General features: G+C 42.7%; 3 protein-coding genes and 3 long non-coding RNA genes across 8 annotated transcripts in view; 1 reads left to right on the forward strand and 5 right to left on the reverse strand.

Annotated features, from left to right (window-relative positions):
* Nucleotides 1-504: 504 nt before the first annotated feature.
* The window catches only part of Rgk1 (Rad, Gem/Kir family member 1), a 48797-nt gene continuing 24006 nt past the window's right edge, over nt 505-25295 (forward strand). For 2 of the 3 annotated variants that reach the window (XM_086828458.1, XM_086828459.1), the window contains exons 1-3: nt 506-842; nt 9562-10175; nt 13344-13510. In XM_086828458.1, coding sequence (XP_086684584.1) covers nt 13466-13510 — 45 coding nt within the window. In that variant the 5' untranslated portion in view covers nt 506-842; nt 9562-10175; nt 13344-13465. Of the gene's footprint in view, nt 843-9561; nt 10176-13343; nt 13511-25295 lie in introns of all 3 variants that reach the window. The other variant, XM_086828460.1, reaches the window with a different exon arrangement.
* Nucleotides 7547-9425, reverse strand: LOC110182871 (sentrin-specific protease 1-like). The gene has a single exon (XM_086828464.1). The coding sequence runs from the start codon at nt 8923-8925 to the stop codon at nt 7633-7635; it is 1293 nt and encodes a 430-aa protein (XP_086684590.1). The 5' UTR covers nt 8926-9425; the 3' UTR covers nt 7547-7632.
* LOC147644388 (uncharacterized) lies at nt 11493-11978 on the reverse strand. The gene is made up of 3 exons (XR_015270675.1): nt 11866-11978; nt 11721-11823; nt 11493-11665 (listed from the first exon to the last, which is right to left on the reverse strand). It is a non-coding gene; the product is annotated as an uncharacterized LOC147644388 (long non-coding RNA).
* Nucleotides 12894-13409, reverse strand: LOC147644389 (uncharacterized). Its single transcript, XR_015270676.1, has 2 exons — nt 13233-13409; nt 12894-13175 (listed from the first exon to the last, which is right to left on the reverse strand). It is a non-coding gene; the product is annotated as an uncharacterized LOC147644389 (long non-coding RNA).
* On the reverse strand, nt 13965-19443 carry fest (wurstfest). Its single transcript, XM_020950986.2, has 7 exons — nt 17343-19443; nt 16655-17050; nt 16416-16597; nt 16179-16355; nt 15875-16021; nt 15540-15800; nt 13965-15428 (listed from the first exon to the last, which is right to left on the reverse strand). The coding sequence occupies exons 1-7, from the start codon at nt 17607-17609 to the stop codon at nt 15326-15328; spliced, it is 1533 nt and encodes a 510-aa protein (XP_020806645.1). The 5' UTR covers nt 17610-19443; the 3' UTR covers nt 13965-15325.
* LOC110182880 (uncharacterized) lies at nt 19556-20238 on the reverse strand. Its single transcript, XR_002319590.2, has 3 exons — nt 20040-20238; nt 19801-19978; nt 19556-19746 (listed from the first exon to the last, which is right to left on the reverse strand). It is a non-coding gene; the product is annotated as an uncharacterized LOC110182880 (long non-coding RNA).

Genomic DNA, 25295 nt, shown 5'->3' on the forward strand with positions numbered 1-25295 from the left:
CACTCACTCACTCACTTATTCATTGATGTCCTATTCGTAAACAAAGCGTTCATCGGAATATTGGTCAAAAGGAAATCGATAGAATGAACAAGCGGCCGCGAATATGGGAAAATGCGGGAGAGGTTCCAATAATCAGAGTCACGAAAACACTGGCCAGCAGTTTAAACTACGATTTTGTCCCATATTTATGCCTAGTTTGTGGCACATGGAGTGAGTGAGATGGCGCGAGTCCAAAGAGAGTACTCCCCAACTGCGCAGGTGCCATAGCGTACGAGCGGGAGAACAAGTGCCGGCTAAGTAGCTTCCAATGTTGGGCCGCAACCAAAACAAAGCAAAATATGTGTCAGCTGCCTTTCCCGCTTCGCTTTCTACACGAATTCGCGCGTCCTCGTGCCTTCTCGGTCCCTCATCCACCCGCTGTGCAGCTCTCCTTTTTGCGCGTTCATTTTGGGGCCGCTCTCTCTCTCTCTGGCTTTCCTTAAGCGACGCTACTACGGCTGAAGCCACAGTCGCGTTTCAACTTTCGAATCTTTTAGACGTGCTCGCTGCTGCAGAACATAGAGGAAGGAAAAGGCTAGCCAGTGGGATTCTAACGGCACCAGCAGGAACAAGCAACGTACAAATAAAAAATGTGCGCGGCGTAGAAGTAGGGGCCGTCCGTCCTATTTCTCTATATTCGTGTGTGCCGTTCGCGTGTGTGTGCGTGCGTCTATCTCTCGGCCTGTTTCCGTTTGCCTAGCTAAAAATAAAATTATATAATTTTTAATAAACCCAGCAGCGCGAATGCAAATCGTATTCGGCACTGGCAATACGCGCCATATCCTACGGAGCATACGGAATAAGTGAGTACGACCACCTCTTGTCCCTTGTATCCCCTTACCATTTGGAGCAGCACGTGAAATGCTTGCATACTTTTTGGCGGCGCGTATTTATCTTTTGAAAACATTGAATTAAAAAAAATCAGCCTATGCAAATCAGTGCTACATGTACATCTTCCAACCAAAAAGAAGTCTATTTGATCAAGTGGCGTATTAGGATAATTCGAATTAAAATACATTCTCGGTATATCAAGTGGCGTATTGGGATAATTCCTAGGAAAAAAACGTATTTTATCCTGACTGTTTTTCTTTGTGTCCGGTTACGGTGTCCCAATTGTGCTCCAGCCAAAAGTTGAGCTGGTCATATTTATTGCCAATCAATTAAAAGTTGGTAATCAAAAGTTTGGGAAACAACCCATGGTTACAACTTTGCCGCAACGAAATTGTCAAATTTAAAACTTTCAAATTGCTTTCCACATGGTAGTTTTGGTTTATTGATTTCCATTTTGAAAGCGTAGCGTATCGTAACGGTCGGATAGGAGCCGGGAGTTGCCTCTTAAAAGCGCTTAATTCGCGGGGCTAACAGGTCGTTGACCAAGCCGATTATCATTAGCCCCCCATTAGGTGGCGTAAGGAAATTCTTTTATGCGCCAATAAGCCTCGAACCACGCAGTTTCAAGTCCCTCATTCTATACATACATACATATATATAGATCCTTTTTTGTTTTCCGCTTTTCCGTTTACTTTTGTGGGTCATAATAAAATTTTGGACAATGACACAATAGCGGCAAATCAGTGGCAGGATGTGGCGGGGACAAAGGACGATGGCACGCAAGGAAGTGGAACATGAGGAGAATAATAAAGGAAAACAAAAGGAGAAGTGGAAAGAAACAAAACAAAAACTGGCAAAACCCAGAAAACTTTTCCAGTTAAAGTTCCAAGTAGTTAGTTGGCTAAAGGAGAGATTTCTTTAAAACAAAAAAGGATTTCCACAATTGCCAGATTCGTGTCGAGCTTAGTTGTTTTCTGTTTTTTTTTAAGTTCCTTAGATTACCTTGGTTTTCAATTTAGCCTTTCTCATCGATTGTTTTTCGGACACTACTCAAACATTTTGGCTCCAATTAGGACTTTGCTGAGCTATAATTTGAATAGATTTCCCGGGAAGTCACTATCGCTCCCGCTCTTGTTGTGAAACATGGATTGTTGCCGACGCCGACAATTGCTAACAACTGTGGAAAATGTCACGGGGAAAAGTTCAGGGCCTTGGGGGCGAAGATCTTGGGAAAGTTTCCCATCTGCTGGTGTTTTTTAAGGAGACAAAGGAGACGGGATTTCATCGAATTTGAGTCCTTGCTAATAGCGAATCGAAGCGGAGGCTCATGAGGATGAGCCCGCAGGCGGCTTTCGATAATGGATAGCAAGAGTGGGTCTATCTTATCGTCCTCCCAGTCCCCCATTCTGGCTTTATCCTTATATACACTTGACTGAGCGCCTGCTGACGAGGCTCCTATTTTTTTCCCTTCTACACAGGGGAAAATTCTGACAATAAGAGCTTGATTTTGCTGTATTATTTTATATATTTTCATATTTAGCAAGCATTTGTTACTGGCTGCTGAAGTACCTATTGTTTTTTGTTTTTTTATTAGGGATAATCTATTGAAATCGGCATTTTTCCAAGTGTACTGACTCCCCCTTGTTTCCTCCGTTTCCCTGGTTGCGTGCGTTACGCTTTTTAATGAAGTCATTTGAAGCATTCGCTGATTCGTTTGTGATTTATGAGCAGACACCACAGGTTCAGTATAGGGACGTAGTCCTCTCGCTTTTCAGCCCCTTTTTAACTCCTGTTCCACCAGGTGGCAGCATCAATCAGTTATCATTGTTGTTGCTGTTGTTGTTGTGTCTGGTTAGGCATGTGTGTAGCTCCAGTTCACTTGTCACGATAATTGCTTCAAAATTTGTGTCCCCGGAGCTAACTGGATTAGCCTAATTGGATGCCAGATGTTATGGCTTTTAGAATTTCCTTTGGTGTTATCCTTGCCGCAAATTCCAGTGTCAGAGCCAGTTTGCATAACGTTAATTAGGGCGAAGGACGGCTGATTGCGATTTAAACAGGCCAATAGTATTCATGGGGTAAAAGCGTTTTAGGGATTTGCCAGATCTCTCTCTCCCCTTCCAGCATGTTTTATGTAAATACAAATCGCAAACTCCCTTCCAGTGTTTGCTTTTCGCCTGCAGCTGTGCTGGTATTTCATTAATTAAGGTGAAATAATTACGATTACGTCGCGTAATCCCCAAACTAAAGCTCACGCCCTGTCTTTAGGTGTTTAAGCCGCAACTTAAGTGCTTTTCAGAGCAGCGCCCTTTCGCAACAGCCCTTTTGAAGGAGAGGTGCGAGACGAGTCAATAACCTTATCATACTTCCCATGCATCTATCTATATACCACAACGATTGGACTATTTCACGCTTGATTAAGCCAACAGCCAAGCAGAAGTACTTATAACTCAATGTCGAAAGTTCCTCTGCGCAAACACAATGCCAGCGGCGGCAGTGTCAAATGGAAATGGCTCCCTCCTTCTCCTTCTCCTGCTCCTGCAGACATTGACTTATTTATGCTCTTCTCTTGCAATGCAGCTATCGCTGGCTGGTTTTCCCGGCCAATGACTTTTGGACTTGGCCAGCCACGATGCAGTCAAGAGACACTCCCCACAAAAGGCAATTTGATTTCATTGGGAATGCAGCTACCCCTCCAGTGTTTTAAAAACCCTCGGGAAATGACAGGTTTCACTGGGAAAAAATGACAGAAATTTGTATTTAATTCTCTTTTTTTTCATTTTTAAAGCTTTTCTCTATTATATGTTCAATGTAGCACAATGTGAAAATATATTACAATCAGGATATATTTCAAAACTGCACTTAAACAGTTAATATTCTGACTGTGCTTGCTGTACTGTACTCCCCCACAGGGAGATTGCCATTAAGTGGCACCGAAAGCACCCACAGAGAGATACAGCTCAAAAGGATGGATTCTTAAGCGCTGCTCCCCTGCCAGGATAATCGAATTCGTTGTCCAGGTGACCTTCTGACCGATTGAGTGGCGAGCCTTGACGAAAAAGGTTAAGCCAGACTCTTTGGCCTGGCCTGCAAAAGTGGAGGACTCATCACGATGCTGATGATGTTGGGGCAACCGCTTTGATTGACAGGTCCATTGAATCGGGCCAGCATTCAGTTTATTTTTCCGGCTTAGACAGTGAAAATTGTTTTCAGCAGATAAAGCCACCTAATACCTAAATTTATGCCAAAGTTCCCGTTGAATTCAGTTGCGAATTTCCGACTTTCCGAATTTATTCACTAACACTGAGCCTCTTTAATGAAGAGGCTCAAGGGGAGCTTCATATCCTTTTCGACTTTCATTCCTGTATCGATTGCCCGCCTGAGTGTGTGGGCATTGGCGATGAGCGGGCTGTATCTGCTGCTGATATGTTGGCCTAATCATTGAACTGGAAATCGTACAAACAAAGGCACGCCTTCCCGAATGTTTTTGATGTTGAATGAGTGGGACTTTGACTTGGTCGCGGCAGGGCGGAGTCTATGGAATGTATAGAGAGGCAGGGGGCCCCATTGTAGTCGGCTCGTCAATAGTGTCGTGGTCGTTATCCCCTGAGCCTTGTGACCCGACCCTCTTTCTGTCGAGCAAATAAAGTTACTTTGCCACCAGGCGGCACTCTGGTAGGAGGCAGACAAAAGTTGCCCTATATATCTAGTTAATTAAGTAGCTATTACAGGGCCCACAGCCACATCAAAGTCGAGTTTCAAACTAAATAAAATGCCGCAACTCCCTCACTATACGTGGGAAATTTTATTGGAATCCTTTCAGCGCCATAATTACAATTTATGAGCTTGCTAAATTTAATTACACACCGCAAATTAATGTTATTTCAAAGTTCATAATCGAAATTATTTGAGTAATTGGCTGCCTGCAAATTCGTGGAACTCGTATTGAGTTCTTAAATTCAGCAATTAAAGTACTTCAATTATAATTAATGCATGTGAATTCGATTGCTGCGCTCGAGAGTGATTAATTCGTTTATTCATTTATGCATTCATATATTTTCTCTTGGACTTTCTGGTGGTTCTCCCAGCATCCCTGTAAAAACACCTGCGATGAGATTTATGAGCTGACAGGGGACCGATGATATCGATGTATAGGGAAAGCGACTCTTTGTTCCATTGTTTCTCTGCCGTGCAAATTAGTAATATCATCACGGACATATAATCTTTATCAGTGGACGGACGGAAGCAGACATCAATCAAATTCAAACGGAAATAATCGATGCTCGGGTGGGGGGAGAAGGAAAGCGGTGAAAATCTGTGGAACTTTGAAGGATGATTACTGGTGGCCCATAATGATAATGATTATTATTATTATTATTATTGTTATGGTGATTTACCTGTCGGCAATGTCTGCGGTTGCCACGTTGCGTATGAGTGATGTGATGATGATGAAATCAATTACAATGTGTATTTACATATGCCGGATTTTACTTTAACGGCAGCACCGAGGCACTTGACGCTTTTCCCCAAAGATAAAGGGACTCAATATGAATGCAAATGTTTGACTACATTTGGGGTTCCCCACCGTCTCTCCCTTCTTCGCGGCATAATTTATCCGATGACCACTTGGGAGTCCAGACGTCCTCATCATCAACATACAGACTGCGCCTGTGGCGGCGGGTGCAAAGTTAATTTGCCGCAGAGTCCCCTGGCTTTTAATGAGAATTCTGTTGTCATTTCATGCCACAGTTTTCTGCTGCTTTTTTTTTTTGATAAAAATTATGTAAATAATGCTGGCGAACAACATTTGTGTCAGCTTTTGGCTTCTGCATTCCCGTCTCCCCATTTGGCGTTTCTATTCTTTGACTTTTAATACGAAAAGTCAGCAGCGTAATAGAAAATTGTTTGCCGCATAATGGAAGAATAAATCTGCTAACATCGCATTGGGCACGCGTTGCGTATACGTAATATGAGAAAATAATTGCTGCTAGCCCCGGCGACTAAATTGCTTTCGAAGCGTGCCCAAAGGCATACACACATACACATACACATACACCACTGGCCAAATGATGAGATGGCAGAAAAGTTTTTAAGCAGAAAAAAGCCCTGGAAATGATTTCGTTTACAATGGTTTCTCTTCTTCATTGCCCCCTCATATATACGCCAGTCGCAAAAATGGTCGCTTTTATGGCCATGTTTATTGGCCACCTTGTTGACCAAAACATTCGTTCACTTTCCTTGCATATCCTGTTGACTGTCGAGTCTGGAGTCCCGAGTTCCGAGTGCCGAATCTCGAGTCTGTCATTGCCTTTTCTCGGCTGATGTCTCTCGCCTTTCGCAGTTGCCATAAATCATTATTATCAGGAGCAACATTTTAATGACTTTGGTCATTTGCATACACCATACACCTGTTTACTTGAACCGAAGGCGGGACCTCTCAGCTCGGAGTTGTAGTTCAAGGACTTAGGCCTAAGCCGATGGCTTAAGGGCTTCAATGATGTCTGCCGAGGCACCACAAATCCCCCGGGGCGCAATTTTCTTTGATTATTTCGGTAAATTTACATTTGTTTCGAATGACTAACGGCATCCTTTCAAAGTTTAATTTGGGTCTTTAAATGCTACTCTGTTATTTATTATTTGCCTTTTTGTTTATACGAGAACGAAAGTAGACTTACGTGCAAGGACTTGCTTGCATTTATTTGGCTACGTTATTGCCAATGCCTGAGTTTTATGTTTCAAATGAACTGAATCCAGCTTCTTTCCTGGCAATCTCTCAGAAGCCGAAACCCCAAGACGATGAAAGGATTTGTGAATGTGTTTTTTTTTTTATGTATCGATGATGATGTTGTGCACTCAAGTGCAAAAAGAAACTCATTTTCCATGCATGATTCCTTGGTAGCCTCCCAAATGAAATCCCTCAATTGTCTGAAAACCGAAAAAATATGTTTAAATTTTACACCCACCTGCAGGTAGTCATAATAATTCAGTTTCTGATGCTCGTGTGTGCATTTGCAAAGTGCCCGTATGGGCTTTCCAAGAAGAACACTAATAGATTCTCCGAGACCTCCTCCATTAATTTCATGTTTTGAGAAGATAAGATTCCTGTCTTACAAGGGCATTCAAAGTTCGCATTGTTTTCCTTGGCTCTGCTGTTGACCCCGGCAGAGCAGGCTCCCTCCCACTCTACTCCTGGGTGACACATGCTCACCCTTGGCAGCCTTGGGCTCCTCTGCATGCACAGCATGAAAATGGCAATGGCAGCCACATGACCAAGTCTCGGGCACCGACGCCAGGCCTGGGGGATGCTATGGAATATGAAATACGGTCGGAGGACCCAAAGGACCCAGCTTTTAATTGTGTGTCGGAAATTATGTTTCACTTTTTCCACCTCCGGCGCAACATCAACAAACCTCGGCGGTCTTTTGTTACCTGCAGTAACCCGACGAAGCGCAAATTGGACGGATCCCGAAAAGCCAGGCTACAAAAAAGGAGTACAATTTCGTAGCTGCCAATTGTTTAACTTCTCTGTCTAATATTTTGTTACAGCCCGGTGCTCTACTATTTCCCCGTCATACATATTTAATTGGATTTTTTGTAGGTAGCTTTGTCAACAGATACGTTGCATTTACTAAGGATTCTAAAGAGTTTTTGTGAATTGCAGAGGCGAACACATGTGTTTTGGGAATTGAATACAACTCTTAATTGCTTTTCGTTAAAAAATAAATCGAAATTTAATAAACTATGTAGTAAAAAAAAAACAACCTATGTCCAGAGCTTGCCGTCGGCAATCTCCAGTATCATCCTTTTTCGAATAGTGACCATGTGACTTTGATCAAAGGTCAGCGGGGCATCGCGTGTCACAAACTCGGCATACATGCAACAGAAGACGCCGCAATCATTGCCATTATACTGATGCGGCGCATCCTTAACATGGTCGATCTTAAAGCCACTGGTGTCGAACGGCTGCTTGCGTTTGTCCATCGACTCCCGCTCCAGATAATCCTTCAGGGCCACCAGCACGGAGACATCGCTTTTGCCAAGCGAGTCATAGTACCTGATCGTTTCGTGACGCAAATCGATAATTACCATGCTCCAGTGACTGGGATTGCCATCGAAGTGCACCGGTATCGGTATTATATGCTTGCTGAAAAGGTCAACCTTCCGGGTCCAGCGCCTTACGGCACCGTATCCATACTCCATCAGACGGGGTAAGAAGAAGGAATTCATGGCATGCACGGTGGGAAGCTGGCCGACATTCTGCTTCGAACGCTCGTTCAGGAGTTCCATGTAGAAGTTGATCACATTGTCATTCAGCCAGTTGGATCCGTACAGAGTACAGATATCACAGCGGAGCATCTGAATGTTAAACTTCTTCACAATCACCTGACCAATCGCACCACGGAGCAAATCCATAACACGCATGTTGTCCTCGTAAGTGAGTTCTTTCTTAACGTCAATAGTGGACTCATGAGGTGTCGGTGATGATTGGCTGTCAGAAGCTAAAGCCGGCTGATCATCATCAGGCACGAACTCCTCGACCACGTTCTGTCCCATGCTGGATGACTCCTCGGTGTCAGAAGCTGAATCCATCTCAACATCGATAGGCACGGACTCCTCAACCATGTTCTGAGTCGTGATCGAAGGAGAATCATCCTCGGAGCGGCTTTCTTTTCTTGGAGATTCAGAGTCCGAAGTACTCGAGCCAACTGTTTTGTTAAGCTTGCACCATTCCGTGAATTCGTAGAGAAGCCTGTCTGTTAGAAACAACTCCGTTGAACTTCTTGAATCGACAGTTTTGAGTATCTCTGCGAACAAGGACCAATCGTCCTGGCTGCCGTCGCCTTCAGAAAACTGTATTAGTAGCCGACGTTCCAAATCAATCAGAAAGCTATAGATATCCATCTGGGACAGGGCCTTATCATAGTCTTCATTGGCCTGTTGGTAAACCAAGCTGTCTTTAATAAATTGGTTAATACGTTGGAAGCCATCGAGGAAGGCATCGTGCGAATCGACCAATCCAAACTTCTGGTCAACTCCTTCGTTGGTGGGTACCATTGCTAAACCAAAATAATCCACCTGCAATGATATTGATTATTTAACAGTGGCATAATTTTTTGGTTTTCTTTGTGCCAGAAAGACAAATTGATAATACTTTCAACACGTCTGTCATATAAGTGTAGATTGATGGGTTATCCTAAGGCTCCCTAAATTAAAACTTTATATTTAAAGAACAAAAAAAAAAAAAAAAAAAAGCACGACTTAATTAAAAATGACAACAAGAATGGAGCCTCACTAATATTTTCTGTTGTCATCGAATTCGATAACGTGGCAACGTTGTGCGTGAAAAATAAACATATTAATTTAACTGAATTCGAAACAAGAATATTGCAAAATTGGCCCAAAACCTAGAGATTCTATTCAAATGCTGAAGAAGGATATATGTAAATGGGTTTTTAAAAATGGTTTTCTTTTTTTATAAGAAATTCAGGAAGTGGTTCTTTATTCATAAAGTCTGGCATCTCTTACTGCGTTTATACGAGACCGAAATCATCCCTGCAATACATGAATTCGTCAAAAAAGCTGTTTTTTAATTCACGAATTAAAGAATTCATGATCAATTCAACTGACAATGAATTTAAATTTAAATTTCTCAATTTTCTAATACAGCTTCTTTTTTTATTTGATTTTCAGAATCTCTAGGATACTACGGGACAACTTAAATTCGATTTAAAAATAATTAAACTTGAACACACAATCGAGTGAAAACAATTGGCTCTAATCCGAAGACAACTTTTAAGCTTGTCAACTTTGTGGCTATTGGAAACTGCAAACATTGCGGCTGGACAACTCATGTCCTTGGATCAAGGGAATCGTTGCCCTCGTGTTAATTGACCGACATTGGATTGGCCAAAGGAGCACTGCTTCAGGAGCGGACGGCACTCAGAGGCAGCGGCTCGAGGGAGGTTGGGGGATTGCTCTGCGGATGCATTTTGTTTGGACAGGGGCCCGACAAAGACACTACGGAGGGTCTACGGAGTGCTTTGGCCCGTTTACGCAACAGAACGGGCCCCTCACTTCCACAACAACCCACCCCGCCGGCCTCACCCCTGCCCCTCGCCAACACCCACGCCCAAAGCCACACCCACAGCGCAGACAGAGGCGCCGGCAGGTGCACCAGCTACTGCCAGGAATCGTCGAATAATACCGCCGTCTCTGCCCCAAAGTCAGGCGAAGTCCGTGCCGCAGGACCGGGCACAGGAGCTGCTGCAGACGGTGGCCACCACATCAATGGCCTCGCCCATCATGTAAGTACTCGCCAATTTGTTGTTGTCCGAACAAAAGCTCGCTACCTGGCATGCAGGTAACCACCGCCAAAGAGGGGTCTGCTCGCTAGTATACATATAAGCGTATCTTACACCTGACACCGCATATCTCCTTTAAGTGCACCGCCAAGCTTAAGCCACTGAAATTGTATCCTTTAATGGGAATCTGGAGTCTGTATCCATAACAACTGAAACTTGCAGAAACACATAGTTAAAGCTCTACGTAACCAATATAGATAATTGACAATTTGCTATTACAATTACCATAAAATACTATTAGTAAATGTGCGTTGACTTAAATGCAATTATAATTACGGGATTCTATAAATTTTCATTCAAACTATCAAATGGCAACAAATCCCATTTCAGGCAGGTGTTAACAGTTCTGAGTAACTTTCATGCTGCTGCTGCTGTCTCGTAATTCGATTTGCATTCACTTTACATTTTGTGGGCCAAAATGGGCTTCTACCCAGGGCCAAAAGGAAGCCCAGGGTCAGCACGTGAGTCGGTCCCTATAAAGCGGGCATTTTCAAAAACAAACGACACCGACTTAATTGCGTAACAACATTTTACCATTAGACTTAATTAAATCGTCAACTGAAAAAGCGTCCTTCGAAAGTGGCAACGAAAAGTGGGCCAGAGGAGTCTGCATCAGAATCAGGGACAAAAACCAGCATGAAAATCGGAGGCGCAGACAAAAATGCTGATAAATTTTAATGAGATGCGATGAGGAGTTTGTTTCTCCATTAAAGAGGACCTCCTCATGCATTTTGATTTGAGAAACACGCACTCACTTAATTACGATTGCCTTGACAATGACAGCAGCCACCATATCGCTGTATATATTCTATATAGAACATGCTCGGCAGACAGTAGTTTTTGCCCACAGATTGCGGGTGACATCTCCCGAGTTTGGCAAACAAATAGAGAATATTTCTGGCCAAGAGCCATGTAAAAAACTTTAATATCGAACCTTTGGGTTTGAGGTCTGCCTGTTATGTGCAAATATTGGACAATTTACCAAGTATCCCCGTTCATCAGGCCAAAACTTGGCTTCAGTCGGGTGGCTTGGCATCCCTTGCCCATTTATAAAGCATTTTTGGCTTCGACCAAGTGGATTAAGGCAAAAGTATTTGGCCCTCTGGCTCTTTCGGCCTTTGTTGTTTTTTGGCCTGCCAATTCAAATTAGAGTGTTCAAGAGGATTTACTCGACAGCTTAATTAAACACAATTATAATAATGTTGACGCTCGTCTGTTGTTGCTTTTCAATTGTTATTGCGCTGGACGAGTTGCACAACATTTACCCAGTTTGAATGTTAATTTATTTTTGTTGACCCGAAAACTCTGTTAACTCTTTAATCCAATGGCAAATACACACAGTGGCTTGAAGGGTTGGACCTGAGAGCCTTGGCAAACTTTGAGGTGCAATTTTAATTAGTCTCCGAAATCTTCACTTCACACTTGCACTCGAGCTGAAAATAGAGATTTCGATGTACTTTCAATTAGTCTAATTACTCTTGATGTCACCTTTAGTTCTTGGTTAGTTGGATTGCAACAATCTGGCATGGAGTACATTTTATTTGCGAATAATTTATGCCTTGAGGCATGGCATCGCAAGCAGCAATCAACCCTGTCAGTTTGGCATTGAATTACTATATATGTATATACTTGCAACTTGTCATCCGCAATCCGTCTCGCCCACTGCACAAACACACACACTTTCATCTCCACCTAAGTGAGATTCGGTGTCGGGATGAAGGGGTTGAGCATCCATTGAGGACTCACTTGATCCGCGTGCTTCGCTCAGGTGGGTCTGTCTGTCTGATTGATTTGATTGCCGTCACCTCCTCGGTGGGTAGATGACAGCTCGGCTTACGCATCGCCATTTAGGAGGAGGAGCCACTTAGCCCCACCCAACGGAGTTGGTCTCGTTTGAAGTTCTCGTCATGACAGATGGAGTCGCTTAAATTTTGATGAATTTTGGGGTAATCTCTAACCGGCTAAATTTAAGGCCTTCCTCCCCTAGGGGATAATGCTCATAATCTTTCATTTCCCCCCAGTGCCATTCGTTTCCCATTAAGTTAAGGATTTGCATTAAGGGATATATGTATTATCCTTTCCCTCGCTCCGTTTTGGTCGAGTGTACTTGGCTGGGAAGCCTGGTTAAAATGCAATTATCGAGGGAAGTTGCAATTCGATGGCACTCTCCGTTTGGCCGGAAATTGAATTGATTCACCGGTTCGGCCAGAACACAGGAATCGAATGGAGCGAAGGCCCCGACATGGAATGCAGGTGAAATGAACCCTTTCGACGATTTATGGCCATGAATTAAGCCTGATTGAATATGTATAAGTGTGTAAGGGAGTAGGAATCGCATAATTGACGGTCCATTAAATGGTAATGCAGAAAAATTAATGCCCTGCCCAAACCAGCTCTCCTCAGCTCTTCCTTTGGCCGGAAATTGAATTTGATAAACTTTGCTAAAGCAAAGGGGAGTCAGTCGCTAGCTGGGAGTTTCTAGGCAGCAATTAGTCCGCTTTTTGGGGATGGGAACGGGGACACTTTGCTGACTGAAACTTTGAAGCTACGTGCCATGCGTCAGCTGGAAAAATTGAAACCAAAAAGTTTGTTTACGCTTAGACATTTTTCGGCTGGGTCGGTCGACTTGGGGAGTTGGGACCGTGTAGCCAAGGCTTCGACTGCTGCTGTCATTCAAGTGTTTTAATCAATTCTGATTTAATTTTACGCCCAATTAAGTGTGAAAAGCGTTTGATGTCGGGCACGGGTGCGAGAGGCAAATGGCGACGAGCTGGTCTCCGGATACATCCATTCCTGCCTCCTCCACCCACCCAGTCACGCAAGCGTGAGCATTGAATATGCCATATGTGAGTGGGTGCCATTGTTCCTTTCCAAGTTAACTTCGGTTCGGGGTTGAGGATTCTGTGTGGGTCCTGGTTTTGCTTTTGGTTCGCAGCACTCGCTCTAGAATAAAGGCATTTTTAGAAGTATTTAAATGTGTGACAGCTTCTGTATCCTTACCGTGGCTTCCGCACCAGCTCACCGCTCCTTATGCTTATGCTCACCCTCTTGCCCTCTCAATCTCTGTCTTTGTGCAGCACTAACCATGGAACAACTTTCTTCTTATAACAGAGTCAGACGTGGCACATAGTTCCGCCCAAGCATTACCCAATAATCTCTATCAACAGCCACTACCAAGCCGCTACTCCAGCTCCACCAACTCCAGGTTAAGTTTGTTGGAAAGCTTTGTCTGCATGACTGCCGATCCCATATCCCTGTGCTTTTGGATTTGTTTGCAGGTAAAGACCAAGACCAAGACTTTAAAAAACCATGAATGTCCTGTTTCTATATATCCTTAACGTATATAAAATAAAAGGAGAAGAATATCTACTCTTAAAATTAAATTATTGTTATTACGCTTCTCAAAGATGTTGTAAATCCTTAAAGATACAAACCGAAAGCATTTATTTATTAGGAAAATTCTCAAGAAAACTTGAAATTAATGCTAGGGGAGCCTAAAGCCACGAGGAATCTCCATCTTGGAACCACATGCAGGATGGTACTTCAGGTGCCATAGCTCCTTCTGGTGGGTCTGGGGCCATAAAACAATTTCTTTGTACATTTACGAGGCCACAGCACTCGACTGACAGAAGGCATAAAGTAATGCCAAGATGGAAGGAGGCATTGAAAATTAAATATATTCAGCTTCAAGGTAAAATTTTGCAAATGGATTCCCATAATTGAAACAATTGATTACATTTTTGACTCACGTATGTATTTTTTCCATTTGATTTTTGTACACATAAATTTCGTTGTACATTATTTAGGATTTTGGTTTATAGATATTGTCTGAGGGCTAAGCACATATAATTGTGCGATGTTTAACACTTTGAGCCCTAGACGATCTTAATCAGAGAAGTGAGTACTTGGTTGTGTATCATGATGTGTGTTTTTGGGTTTCTTGGGCACGGATGCCTGTGGTGGACGAGTGTGGTTTTGCAAGCTAACTTATAAAAAAATCGTATTTCTTTTCCACAATTTCTCACTTTTCTTGGGTTCTATAATTAATTGCCTGTATGTGCTAGTGTGTAGGGTAGTGTATAGGGTATAGTGTGTACTTTACCGAACTTAGTGTGCACACTTTAATTTATTTTTTTCAGACGATTTCTCTACACTGAAAACTACGGTTTCACTTGCTGCGTGTGCTTAATAGATGTTAGTGGTTGTTAGGGTGTTAGGTGGTGTCGTGTGAACTTGTGGAGACATAGCAAAAAGAAGAACACGGTTTTGGACCTCAGTAACTGGGTTAACTGATCTTAACTGATAACTTAGAACTAAATGAGTTTACACTGGCGTTACGTGGTCCGAACGTAACGCCAATGAACTCGTCCACGGGTTTTTTGTTGAACCCTCCATTTATATGGAGTTCAATTTAGATATATATATAATTTTTTTTCGATTTCAAATTGTCAGGGTTTCTTTCGATTTTTGTGTGTTTTTTCCTGAAGGGTGCTTTCATCCAGGTGGTTGCGGTTAAAATGCAAAATTTTAAAATTAGTTAAGAAGCAATTTTGATAGTTTTGGGCCGAAAAGCAAGTGAAACGCGTTTGGAATTATTTTTTGATTTTAACACCAAACGCTGGCACTGATCGAACTTGCCAGCGTTTCAAGGAGTCGGTAGGAATAGAGAGGCCCTACCGACTTACCACTATGAAATAGGTATGCGTAAAAAGGTGATGATTATCGAGGATAGAGTTAAATATAATGGGTATCTAAAGCTAGCTAGTTCCCTAATAGTTGCGTTGCGCCTACGCCGAGCTACCGAAGAATTGCCCTGGAAGACAGAACTATAGAAGGTCTGTCCTCCGTGGGTCGGTTTTTCTTTTCTCCTTTCGGTTGCACGCGCCTTTTTTCGAGCTCTTTCTAATACTATTAACCTGATCTGATTCCTCTCCTCGTCGAGGGCCTGGTGTGTGATTCTATGATGGGGTGACGGTGTCATGTCGACGGTTGAGTCGATGTAAGTGTCGGTGTCGTTGGGTGTCTGTGTTGGTATGATGAAGGGTCGCGAAGGTCCACGCAGCTGCGGACACATTCCACGTGGTGACCAGAATTTAGTACACAATCAGCAGGTTGTTCTCGTTGAATCCGGCAGAGTGGCCAGCGTTGCGTACAATGAAACAGGATCCATCAAAGTGCATGCGTTTCTCATTGCGACTGAAATTGGTAATAAATTTTCAATTATAACCAACATGTTTGCAAATAAACTGCAGGAATATCGAAATACAAGTGCGGAATACTAATTATCGTAGCACTCATGGCACTCACCGTACAAACAGGTGCGAGGTCTTGCCCAGCGAGGCGGTGCAATGGATGCCGGGTGTGGTCAGAGTGGCCGATCCATTGCCTGGACTGGTGCGAATCAGGCACTTGTGCTGGCGCGTGACCTTAACCAGACCATCAGCAGCCTGCGTGATACGGAATCCATTGATGTCGTACACCTCAGTGCCGTCCTCGGCGCAGTTGTAGGACGAATTGGCGATTACCTCGTGGGCATCAGGCACAAACGACGGTCCATGGCGCGAATCGCTGCAGGAAGTTAATTAGAAAGAGGAAATTGGATTGATTTTTGGAAATCTGGGCATTGTGTGCGGGGGTCTCACTCGTAGAACACTGCCAGTGTGTAGTCCTTGGTCAGGTCAGTGAAAGTGTCGGTGGTGGTGCGTGTACCGGCTGTGTCCACCAGATAGATGAGGGCGCATGACTCGCTAGTGAAACTAACGCCCTTGTACCACATTTTGGCGTAGCGTCTACAAAGAATGAAAGGGGTTTTCAGTTGTATTTTCAGTTTGGGTTCACATTGAATTTTGATTTGAAACCTAAAAGGGATGCTGAACAAGCATTTGCAGCTATAAAAAGTTCTTTTCCTATGTAAATGTCATACAGAATGACAGTGCAAAAACTTACACATAGTTGTTGGCCTTCATGCCGTCATAGGTGACAATCTCCACCTTTGAGCCACTCTGCAAAATGCGTCCATTGGGATGGATCAAAGCGGAATTGCTACAGTTGCGCGAAAGGGACACTGCCACCATGCTGCGTTGGTTGAGCACGCGCACAGCCTTGTCCAGAGTCATATCAATGCTGTGGGTAGAGGTCTTTAGTAATCTTCATAAGCACTCTCTTTCCGGCTAACCAACTTACCGAACACCTTCGCGCAGACGCAGCTGGATAGTGCCATTGGACATGGCAATCGGTCCAGAGCCGGGACACGGCGGTGGGGCGTTGTTGTCAAAGTCAAAGCTGTGCGAGCTGACGCGACCCAAAGCATAAGGTGGTGGCGGCATTGGGGACGGAAACTGTTGGGTGTGGTGTCCCTGGGGTTGCTAATTTAGGATATTTTATTTTATCTGCCATGGAGAATGTAATGATCAGACACTTACCATGCAGTAAGCGCTCTCAGGATCATAGCCATAGTTGGAGTTATAGCGTCCTGTCAGGGCCTTGCCATTGCGGGCCACATTCACGGCATCCATCTCCAAGGGTACCATATCATAGCTGCCAGCGAGCGACTGAAGTCCGCCATACGAAGCCTGGGGAGTCGCATGCATGCCCATGTGCATGAAGGGGCGAGCACTGAGGCTAGTCTGGCTGGAGCACTCCTTGGCCAGTATGGCGGTATTGGTGCCCACGCTGGTGCTGTGGCCCAGGCTGCTGCTGCTGCTGACACGGTCAATGGCACGCTCCATGCCCCTCATGTGGCTGGGGCTCAGAGACATGGCGCTCATGCGGGAGCTCAATGGGTCGGACCACAAGGGCACGCAACGCATAGGAGCACGCTAATGGTTAGGAGGTAGAGAAAAAAAGTTCTTTATAGGATCTATTAATGAAAACACTTTACCTAACTTTTTTTTATACATTTGAGCTAATCTTAAAATATACGAAATGTTATTTAATAGGTTTACAATCACTCATTTTGATACATTCTACTTGCATTTTCTCTTTTGTGAAAATGAAGACCCACAGAAATGACAGTTGGAGGAACACGAATGACAGTTGGAGGAACCCGAATGACAGTTGGAGGAAAGTGGAGGGGGGTGAAAATTTTATGTCAAAAGTGACAGCACTTACCGGCGATGGGTTGTTGGTGTAAACGGAGCGTTGGCGAACCCCGTTGGACGCCTTGGTCGGCGAGCGAAGGATGTTGTTGATCTTGTCGTTCATCTGGGCACGGGACAAGAAGTCCTCGGCGTTGAAGATGCCAACGCGACCGCTCTTCGGAGTGACCATGATGCCCGGAGTCGGCTCCGGAATGGGCTCGTCGAGGCCAGAGTGCTGGCACTGCACCTCCTTGGTGCTGCTCGACTTGGCAACAACGGCGATCGGTTCGGTAACCATCTTTGCTTCACTCTGCTTCTTACCCTTTGCGTTGGATGCGTGTGCGAAATGACTTGCGACTTGCGTCTGTCTGTCTTCGAGATGGACTTGGGGGCCTGGACTTGGAGTATTGATCTGAACAAGAGCGGACACGCGAATGCCGGATGCGAAAACCAAGTTATTTGCTCGACACGGACTACAACGACTCAATGAGAGGAATTTAGTTTTTTTTTTTTAGTTTGTGCTTTTCCAGAGCTCTGCTCGCTGCGACAATTTTCGAAAGAATGGCTGTAAAAAGGAATGAGCTTTCTATTCTGACAGCTAGTCGCCTGCTAGATTTTCGCAATTTATCGGTCGATAGCGAAGCGCACAACTGCCTACGGTCAGACTATGGAAATAGCATATATATCGATATGTGCTGCATACTTTTACGAGGACCAACGGTTGATTGAATTCAAAATAATTCATTTAGGACCATCGCTAACTCACAGGAATGAAATTTAACAGAATCTAGCGACAACTTTTAGTGCCGACAAACGAAGTTGGGTGAAAGCATAAAAGTCAGGACGGAGGCAGTCATAATTGAATTGAGAAATAGACTGGAACACAGAAGCGTATCTAGTAAATTTATTGCTGCCCCACCGACTTTTTTTTTTGTTGGTTACAGCTGTAGTAAGCTGCTCAAAAGGGCTCAGGCTTTAAGTCTTATTGGAAAATTGCATTTGCAACAGAAAAAATTGCACTTTCCCTATTGAACTTACTCGCTTGCGTTGAATGCTGGAAAAGCGAGGAAAAACTCAAGGTAACAAACTTAACTAAAGTGCTGTTGAGAAATGTCAAGAGAAGAAAGAAAGTTATAAGGGTTCTATGAAAAACAGAAAAGGTTATGCCCTTTAGGGTTTAAAAAGCTTTAAGGAAAATTACTATTCAGGGGAATTAGATTTGTTTAATTAAATCTTTTTGTGATCTAAGCATCTTTCTCTTCGGAGAAGTCTATACGAAGTTAATTTGAATTCAATTTACGTTACAAATAGTCAACGCAGATAATATCGATATATTTACACTAATTATTTTCATATTTAATGTAAATGTAAATGTAATGTTAATGGTTATTAAAACTATGCGATACTTGATAGATACATCGATATTCTGTTTTATACAATGACTTTTAACTATCATAGTTTGAGGTAATCAAAAAAGCGGTTATAGTTTGAAATATAAACGGTATAGATAAAATTAAATACCGATTAAATTAATACTTAAAAAATAAATGCAATATTTGTATTCATCACACGCTTTTAAGCATTGCACAGATATTCTGTTTGTTTTGTTTTTCTGCCTGGCTGTATGTTGACAAATTAGCCACAATTTTGGCAAACTTTCAGGGACATTTAGTTTGGTTTTAGTTTCTACGTTGTAGTGGGTTCAGCAACTCACTCACCTTCGGGGATGAAAAGGACCCTGAACTTCCAAATCGATTGTTTGTTTTTGGGTTTTTTTTTCGGCCCGACTGTCAACTCTTTCCGCTGGCGTTCCCATGATTGATACCCGCATTCACATTCGCATCACTTTCGCTTTTTCTTGGCAAATAGTTGGCCTAATGAGCGCATTGACTCCTTGCATTTGGCCATCGGTCCACGCAGATATATTCGCGGACTTAAATTGTCATTTTCGCCATCATTTCTATTTCAATTGACGTGTTTATGCGGCTGGCTGACTTGTCTGAGAATATTATTTTTGGCTCTTATGGTTCATTAAAATTCTGCAGCTGCATTTGTATCTGCCTCTGTAGATGTATCTGTATCTGCATTTCCTCCCACGCATCGCATTGACTCAGTTTTTAAGCACTGAACGACTGAAAGTGAAAATGGGAGAAAAATGAACAAGTTTAATGTATATTTTTAGCAAGAATGCAATTGCATATGCATTCAATGAAATACGGAAACTCATTTGTAAAGAGCACCCACCCCCTCCAAACCCGCCTTGTTTTTCGTTGTCACTTTCGGCAGCCGCAAGCGAACAAATTGGTTAACCTCCTTCTTTTCTGTATTTATTGTTGTTTCGTGTGTGGAAATTTTCGCGAAAAAACAAATTTGTCGACAGGCTGTTGCCGGGATGATGATGGGCCTCTGTCACTGAGTGTCTGTGAAATAGTTAGCTGAGATTGGCCTTAGTTATAATTGCAAGTGCCTTGTTGCCGAATTTTAATTACCTCGAATGCTCTCTATGGAAATGCAAATCCAAATTATGCAAAGTACAAGTCGGCCATTTTGTATTATTTGGTAAAGCTTGCCATCTCTTGTCAGCTCATTAAAAACGGGGAAAACTATTTTCGTCGAATGCACCAGCACCAGCACCAGCATCAGCAGTCTCGGGAGGATGTCAGTGAACTTTGGGGCGGACAAAGATGATCAAATCCATATATATATCTGTATATATATATATACTTACATGTGCATAGGACTTGGCCTGTGTGCTGCAATCCTTGACGTCATCGTTGTGGTAGCCAGCTTCGCTTCCCTCCTCCGGATGATGGGAAACTTATGGCATAATTGAAATGGCTTTTAAAATCCATTCGCGATGCCTTCCTTATTAAATCCTTAGCTATTTTCATTAAAAACAATTAGCGCCAACGACGACGCCACTTGCCTTTGTGGAGTCTTCCCAGGGGAGGAGGAGCAGAAGGAGGAAATTAATTGATTGTCAAGATGAGGCAACACGCCAGCGTAAACAAATAAATGTGTCTGGTCATTCAGCGGGAGATCTTTGTTTGTCGCCTCGAGATGATAATGCCGCTGGCTGTCAGCTATGGAATTACACTCGCAGTCTCACACATCCTGTTCCCCCCATGTCTATATAGTACATTAACGGATCTTGGACCGATTGGCACGCGACGTTAAAAGCCTCTCGGCTTGGCTTCCATCAATATTTTGGCATTCCTGGCATTTTCACAGCGAATTCCCCTGGTGACTTTTCTGTTTACACAATCCCCGGCAGCTCAGGAGCAAATCCCATGCCCCGGGTGATTCACGGGGATTTCCTGGAGACGTGGTTCGTGAAGACACCTACGCGTGCCTGCAAAAATGATATGAAAACAGATTGAAAGGTTGGTCAAATTGGTCTCGGCTGAAAGTCTGCCGGCTGCCGCCGTTTGACGTCATCGGCTCGCTGGCGCTGGCACTTGCCAAAAAAATAAATCTATGCATCTACTCACCCCCGCTGCCCTGATGATCCCCATCGGTCGGTGGGTCGGTCCTATGTGGTGGCCGGTCCATCCGTATCCAAAGGTGTGCCAGGCCAGGCGAGTGCTCTGGGCGGGGCGGGTTGAGCTTTCGCAAGATTTAATGTGTGCTGGCGCTGTGCCCGCGATGTCGGTCCGCATTTCACGCTTCATTGAGTGGCGGCGATGGTGACGTTGTCGCGTCCGCTTTGATTTTGATAAAATAGGCCAAAGTGTTCATCAATAATCATTTCTGTAAAGATCGGTGAGCGAAGCAATTATTTTTACAGCCTCTTACAGAAGCCAAAGATAAGTTGGCCCAGGCGAAGCCATCTATTCTGTTGTATTCTTTCTGATGAGCATCCTTCACACTTCAAAAAAGCGAGTGGGCGGGTTAAAAGTCACAGTATAGGTTTTGTTTTATTTTAAAAATTGATAGATTTCCAACGAACTTTAGGAGCGGATGCGGATGTGTCACGTGGTTTTGTCCAACACTATTCGATAGTCCTTGTGTGAAGTTATCGCTACTATGCAGTATGTTTGTTGTATTTTCAGTACTTTAAGCTGCAACCAAAGTCTAGTATATTTAACTTGTATTTTTTTCTAGCTAAAAAATACCAATGTTTTAATTATATTATTACCCCTTATTAATTTCATTTTAATTACTTGGTTACAGTTTACATTTGCCAAAGGAAAACCGCAAACCCCTAGCTCTTGGCTCATATTTTATTCATTGGTTAGCCCCAGAATGAAAACAACCCAAGAAACTGGATAAAAACAAAAAATTGTATAAATTGTGGAATGAAAAAAAGCCAAGGAGACGCAGACGTGCCTCTCGGCAGGCCACCACGCCCATTTTCCCGAATATGTGTTCCACTTTTGCTGGTTTTCATGGCGCCCACTTCTCGAGAAGATCCCCGCAAAGGCATAAATCAAGTGACTTTCACTTCTGCCTTTTCCGCCTTTGGCTGCTTTATCTTATTTTCTGTTGTTGCCTTTCGGGGATTTTAATTTTTTTATTTGTATTATTATTGCTGGGAATTTTGTCAAAATGAATTTTATAACACATGCTCAATTTTTTTGTTGTATTTTTTTGATGAGGCATATGTATCTATAGCCGAGTACTTATCATGAATGTGAATTGTTCTCGCCCTCTTCCTATTTGTTTTTTTAGGGGAAATAAATAGCCTTTTTTAATGGGACAATATCCCCCGGATCGGACGAGGTGCACGGAGAGGCAAATACAAGCACAAATGCAACGGCCATTTTGCAGACAAGGGCTGCATAGTTTCCGGCACGCAGTTTCCTTCTCGCTTTGTGTCATTATTTCCAATTCCCCTCCCCCATTTTCCATTTTCATTACCCGGTCCCGGAGACATCCAGACTGGCTGTCCAGACGGAAAAGTTCAACGCACTTGCGGTATTATCGGGCGCGGGACGAAGCCATTGTCGGCTGGATGGCAATTGGCCATAACCAGACCGAGGAGGAATCACAATCGGACAGAACTATTTGCAATTCCCCACGAACCCAGGCCAACCCCATTCCATCCTATCCACAGGCCATCAGCGCAGACAACCCGCTGACTCAGAAATGTGGACCCATCCCCCACGAGAACTGTCAACATTTTGCGGCGTCCCCATTTCAAGACAACTGAATTTACAATTGATGCAGGGTGCACACCTTTATTTTTACGGTTTTACACGTAGGGAAAATGTGGTTAGGAACTGGTAAAAATTAAATTATATTGCAAATTATTCAATTGATTTCTACATTAAGGGAAACATGAAGAGATTTTCTTAGATTGAGACATACATTTTGCCTAGTATTGAGGGAATTTCATTTATAAAATATATATTACACTATTATATCTTTATATTATAGTATATTATATTATCCTTATATAAATCAAAGTTTGAAAGTTCCATAACTAAGCTAAAAATGCATTAATTTCGATTCGGAAAGCTGTCCTGTGATAGTTTTGATGAGGTTTATAAATCTGCATACTACATTTAAAATGTAAAAAAATGAAAATTTTTGCCAATTTTCGGAAATTTTAATGATGTAACCCTTTTAAAAAATTTCGAAAAGTGGATAAAATGTTCAAAAATTTGTCTCTAATGTATTTGTTATAAAATAATTAAGATTTTAATGGCGAATCGGAGAGTATACGAATTTTGGCAATCATAAGGTTTTTGGCCATTTTATGGCGTTCAGAAATTTGTTAAAATGGTATTTTTCCATACATATTTACGTTTCTTTTTATACATTTTTTTTTATACAAATCAAGGTTAAAAATTCCATAACTAAGCCAAAAATTCATTAATTTCAATTCGGAAAGCTGTCCTGTTATAGTTTTGATGAGGTTAATAAATCTGCATACTGATTTTAAAATCAAAATTTTTTGCAATTTTCTGAAATTTTAACGATGTAACCCCTTATAAAATTTTGAAATTTTGGAAAAATGTCAAAAAATTTATTTTATTCCGGACATGACTAAATCGATTTGGCTGTTGATGCTGATCAAGAATATATATGATTTATACGGTCGGAAATGACTCCTTTAAAAACTTTGGGGTAAAATTATGTTATAATACCCTCGAGGGTATAAATATTGCGTTTTGTTTAATGGAAGATTAAAATTCTAAACTAAACGTTTATGGCATTATAAAAAACGAATCTAATCATAAACAATTTGGATTTAAATATGTATAAAGAGAAATCATTTCTTTAGGTGCTGATTTTCTTTGAAATGCTGATGAATAAGGCATATTAATTAATTACCTTTTATGGCTTGGCCTACTTACCTGACAACTTTCCGATCTTTTTCCCTGTGCAAAGAAGGAAATGAAGAAAATTCCCCTGGTCTCTGTGGGGGAACTGCAAATGGTTAACTGCAAATGGGAATGGGAAAGGAAAAGTGTACCGAAACCGCTGGCCATTTTCTTCTGCCTCTGTTGTTTATAGTCCGCTGCGGTGGCCACTGTCAAGTGAGCATCGCATTTTCCACCGCCCACCTTTCACTTGGGATCTGTGGAAAACACACACCTCGAGTTGACTGGAGGAATGCTTTCAACTTCTTCGAAGGCGCTGCCTGGCTATTGGGATCAAGTCAATATTTGTCGAGAAAAAATGACTTCCTGCCCGAAAGCCAGGCATTTCTTAAGTACCCATCTTCCACCTTGACGTTTGCATTTTTGCTGCTATCTTCATTTAAAAATTATAAATAATTGTTTGTACAAGTTGCTTGTTTCTTCACGTGACTGAAAACGTTTTAATTAGGAAATGCCCCGAATTTGTCGTCTTGGAAAAAAGTTTATTTAGCTTTCATGTTTTATGAATTACTTGCGAATGTGTATATGTTTGTTTAATAAACAAAGTACTGGGGACCGTTTCAAAATGTTTTAATTTGTTTTTTGAAGGTGAAGTGCGGGGGTTCTTTTCATTTTATGATGTAGGGTTGTCTTGCTTTTGTTTCATTTCAAAGAGATGGTAAAAGGGTAAAAGTTCAAATGTCAAATGTGTTATATTTTGAAGCCAATTCTTTAAATTATTCCGGCAAGTATTTGTAAGAAAAGCTGTATATTTTCTTTTGTCATGTCCCACTGGGATAACATTTAATAATTTGAATAACTCGACTTGAAAGTACAACTAATTGAATATTCAAAGTGAATTATTTTCCTGAGCTAAAGTCCGTGTTCTATCCGCGCTTTATCCAATTTTCCCGAGCACATGTCCGGCTGATGGAACTGCCATTTTGGATCTCGGTTGAATTTCGATTTTTGATGTCGGAACGGGAATGAAATTTTCCGGGAAACGCGATGGGGGCGTCACCGGCCACTTGTCATGTCAACGGTGGCGGTGGAGGTGCGGGTGGTGGATATGTCCTTGTTGTTGTCCCGGCTGTTTGTTGGTTGTTTGCCGACTGTTTGCCTTCTGCCATGGTGTTGGCCAAAAGCAACGATGAGAGCGCCCAAAAAGCGTGTCAAACGAAACTGGAAACTCCCGGGCGTTCCACAGGGCAGCGGGCGACGAGGAGACTTTAATGCGTGGAGCTGTGCAAACAAAAATTCAAATGTGTGTACAGCGAGTCAAGGACTCGAAAAGTTTTTCTTTTACGATTTATTCGGTGCAACTCAAATGGGGCTGAGCAAACAGCCGGACTGATTGTTTACCCAATTTATAAACGGATTGGGCTTGCATTCGCTCGGGCCAGCCTTCGAGACATTTTCACTTGCTCGCACTTGCTCGATTCGCACTTGAATTTTCGGTTTTCATTGCGTAAAGATGTCAGCGAATCCATTAGATAGGCGTCATTAGTGCGCCATTAGCTGGAAATTCATATTCGTTCTTGGCCATTTGAGCGTGTGGACATGCCGGAAATGCCGGGCGACCTTTTGGATCCAAAGCCTAAAAGCCTGGCGGTCGCTGCAATTACCGTTGCGGCTTCGTGGCGAGCCTCTGGTATCCTGTATGCTGTATCCTGTAT

This window comes from Drosophila serrata, unplaced genomic scaffold, assembly GCF_035046125.1.
Source record: "Drosophila serrata isolate PLE 108 unplaced genomic scaffold, ASM3504612v1 contig_184, whole genome shotgun sequence".
NCBI classification, from domain to species: Eukaryota; Metazoa; Arthropoda; class Insecta; order Diptera; family Drosophilidae; genus Drosophila; species Drosophila serrata.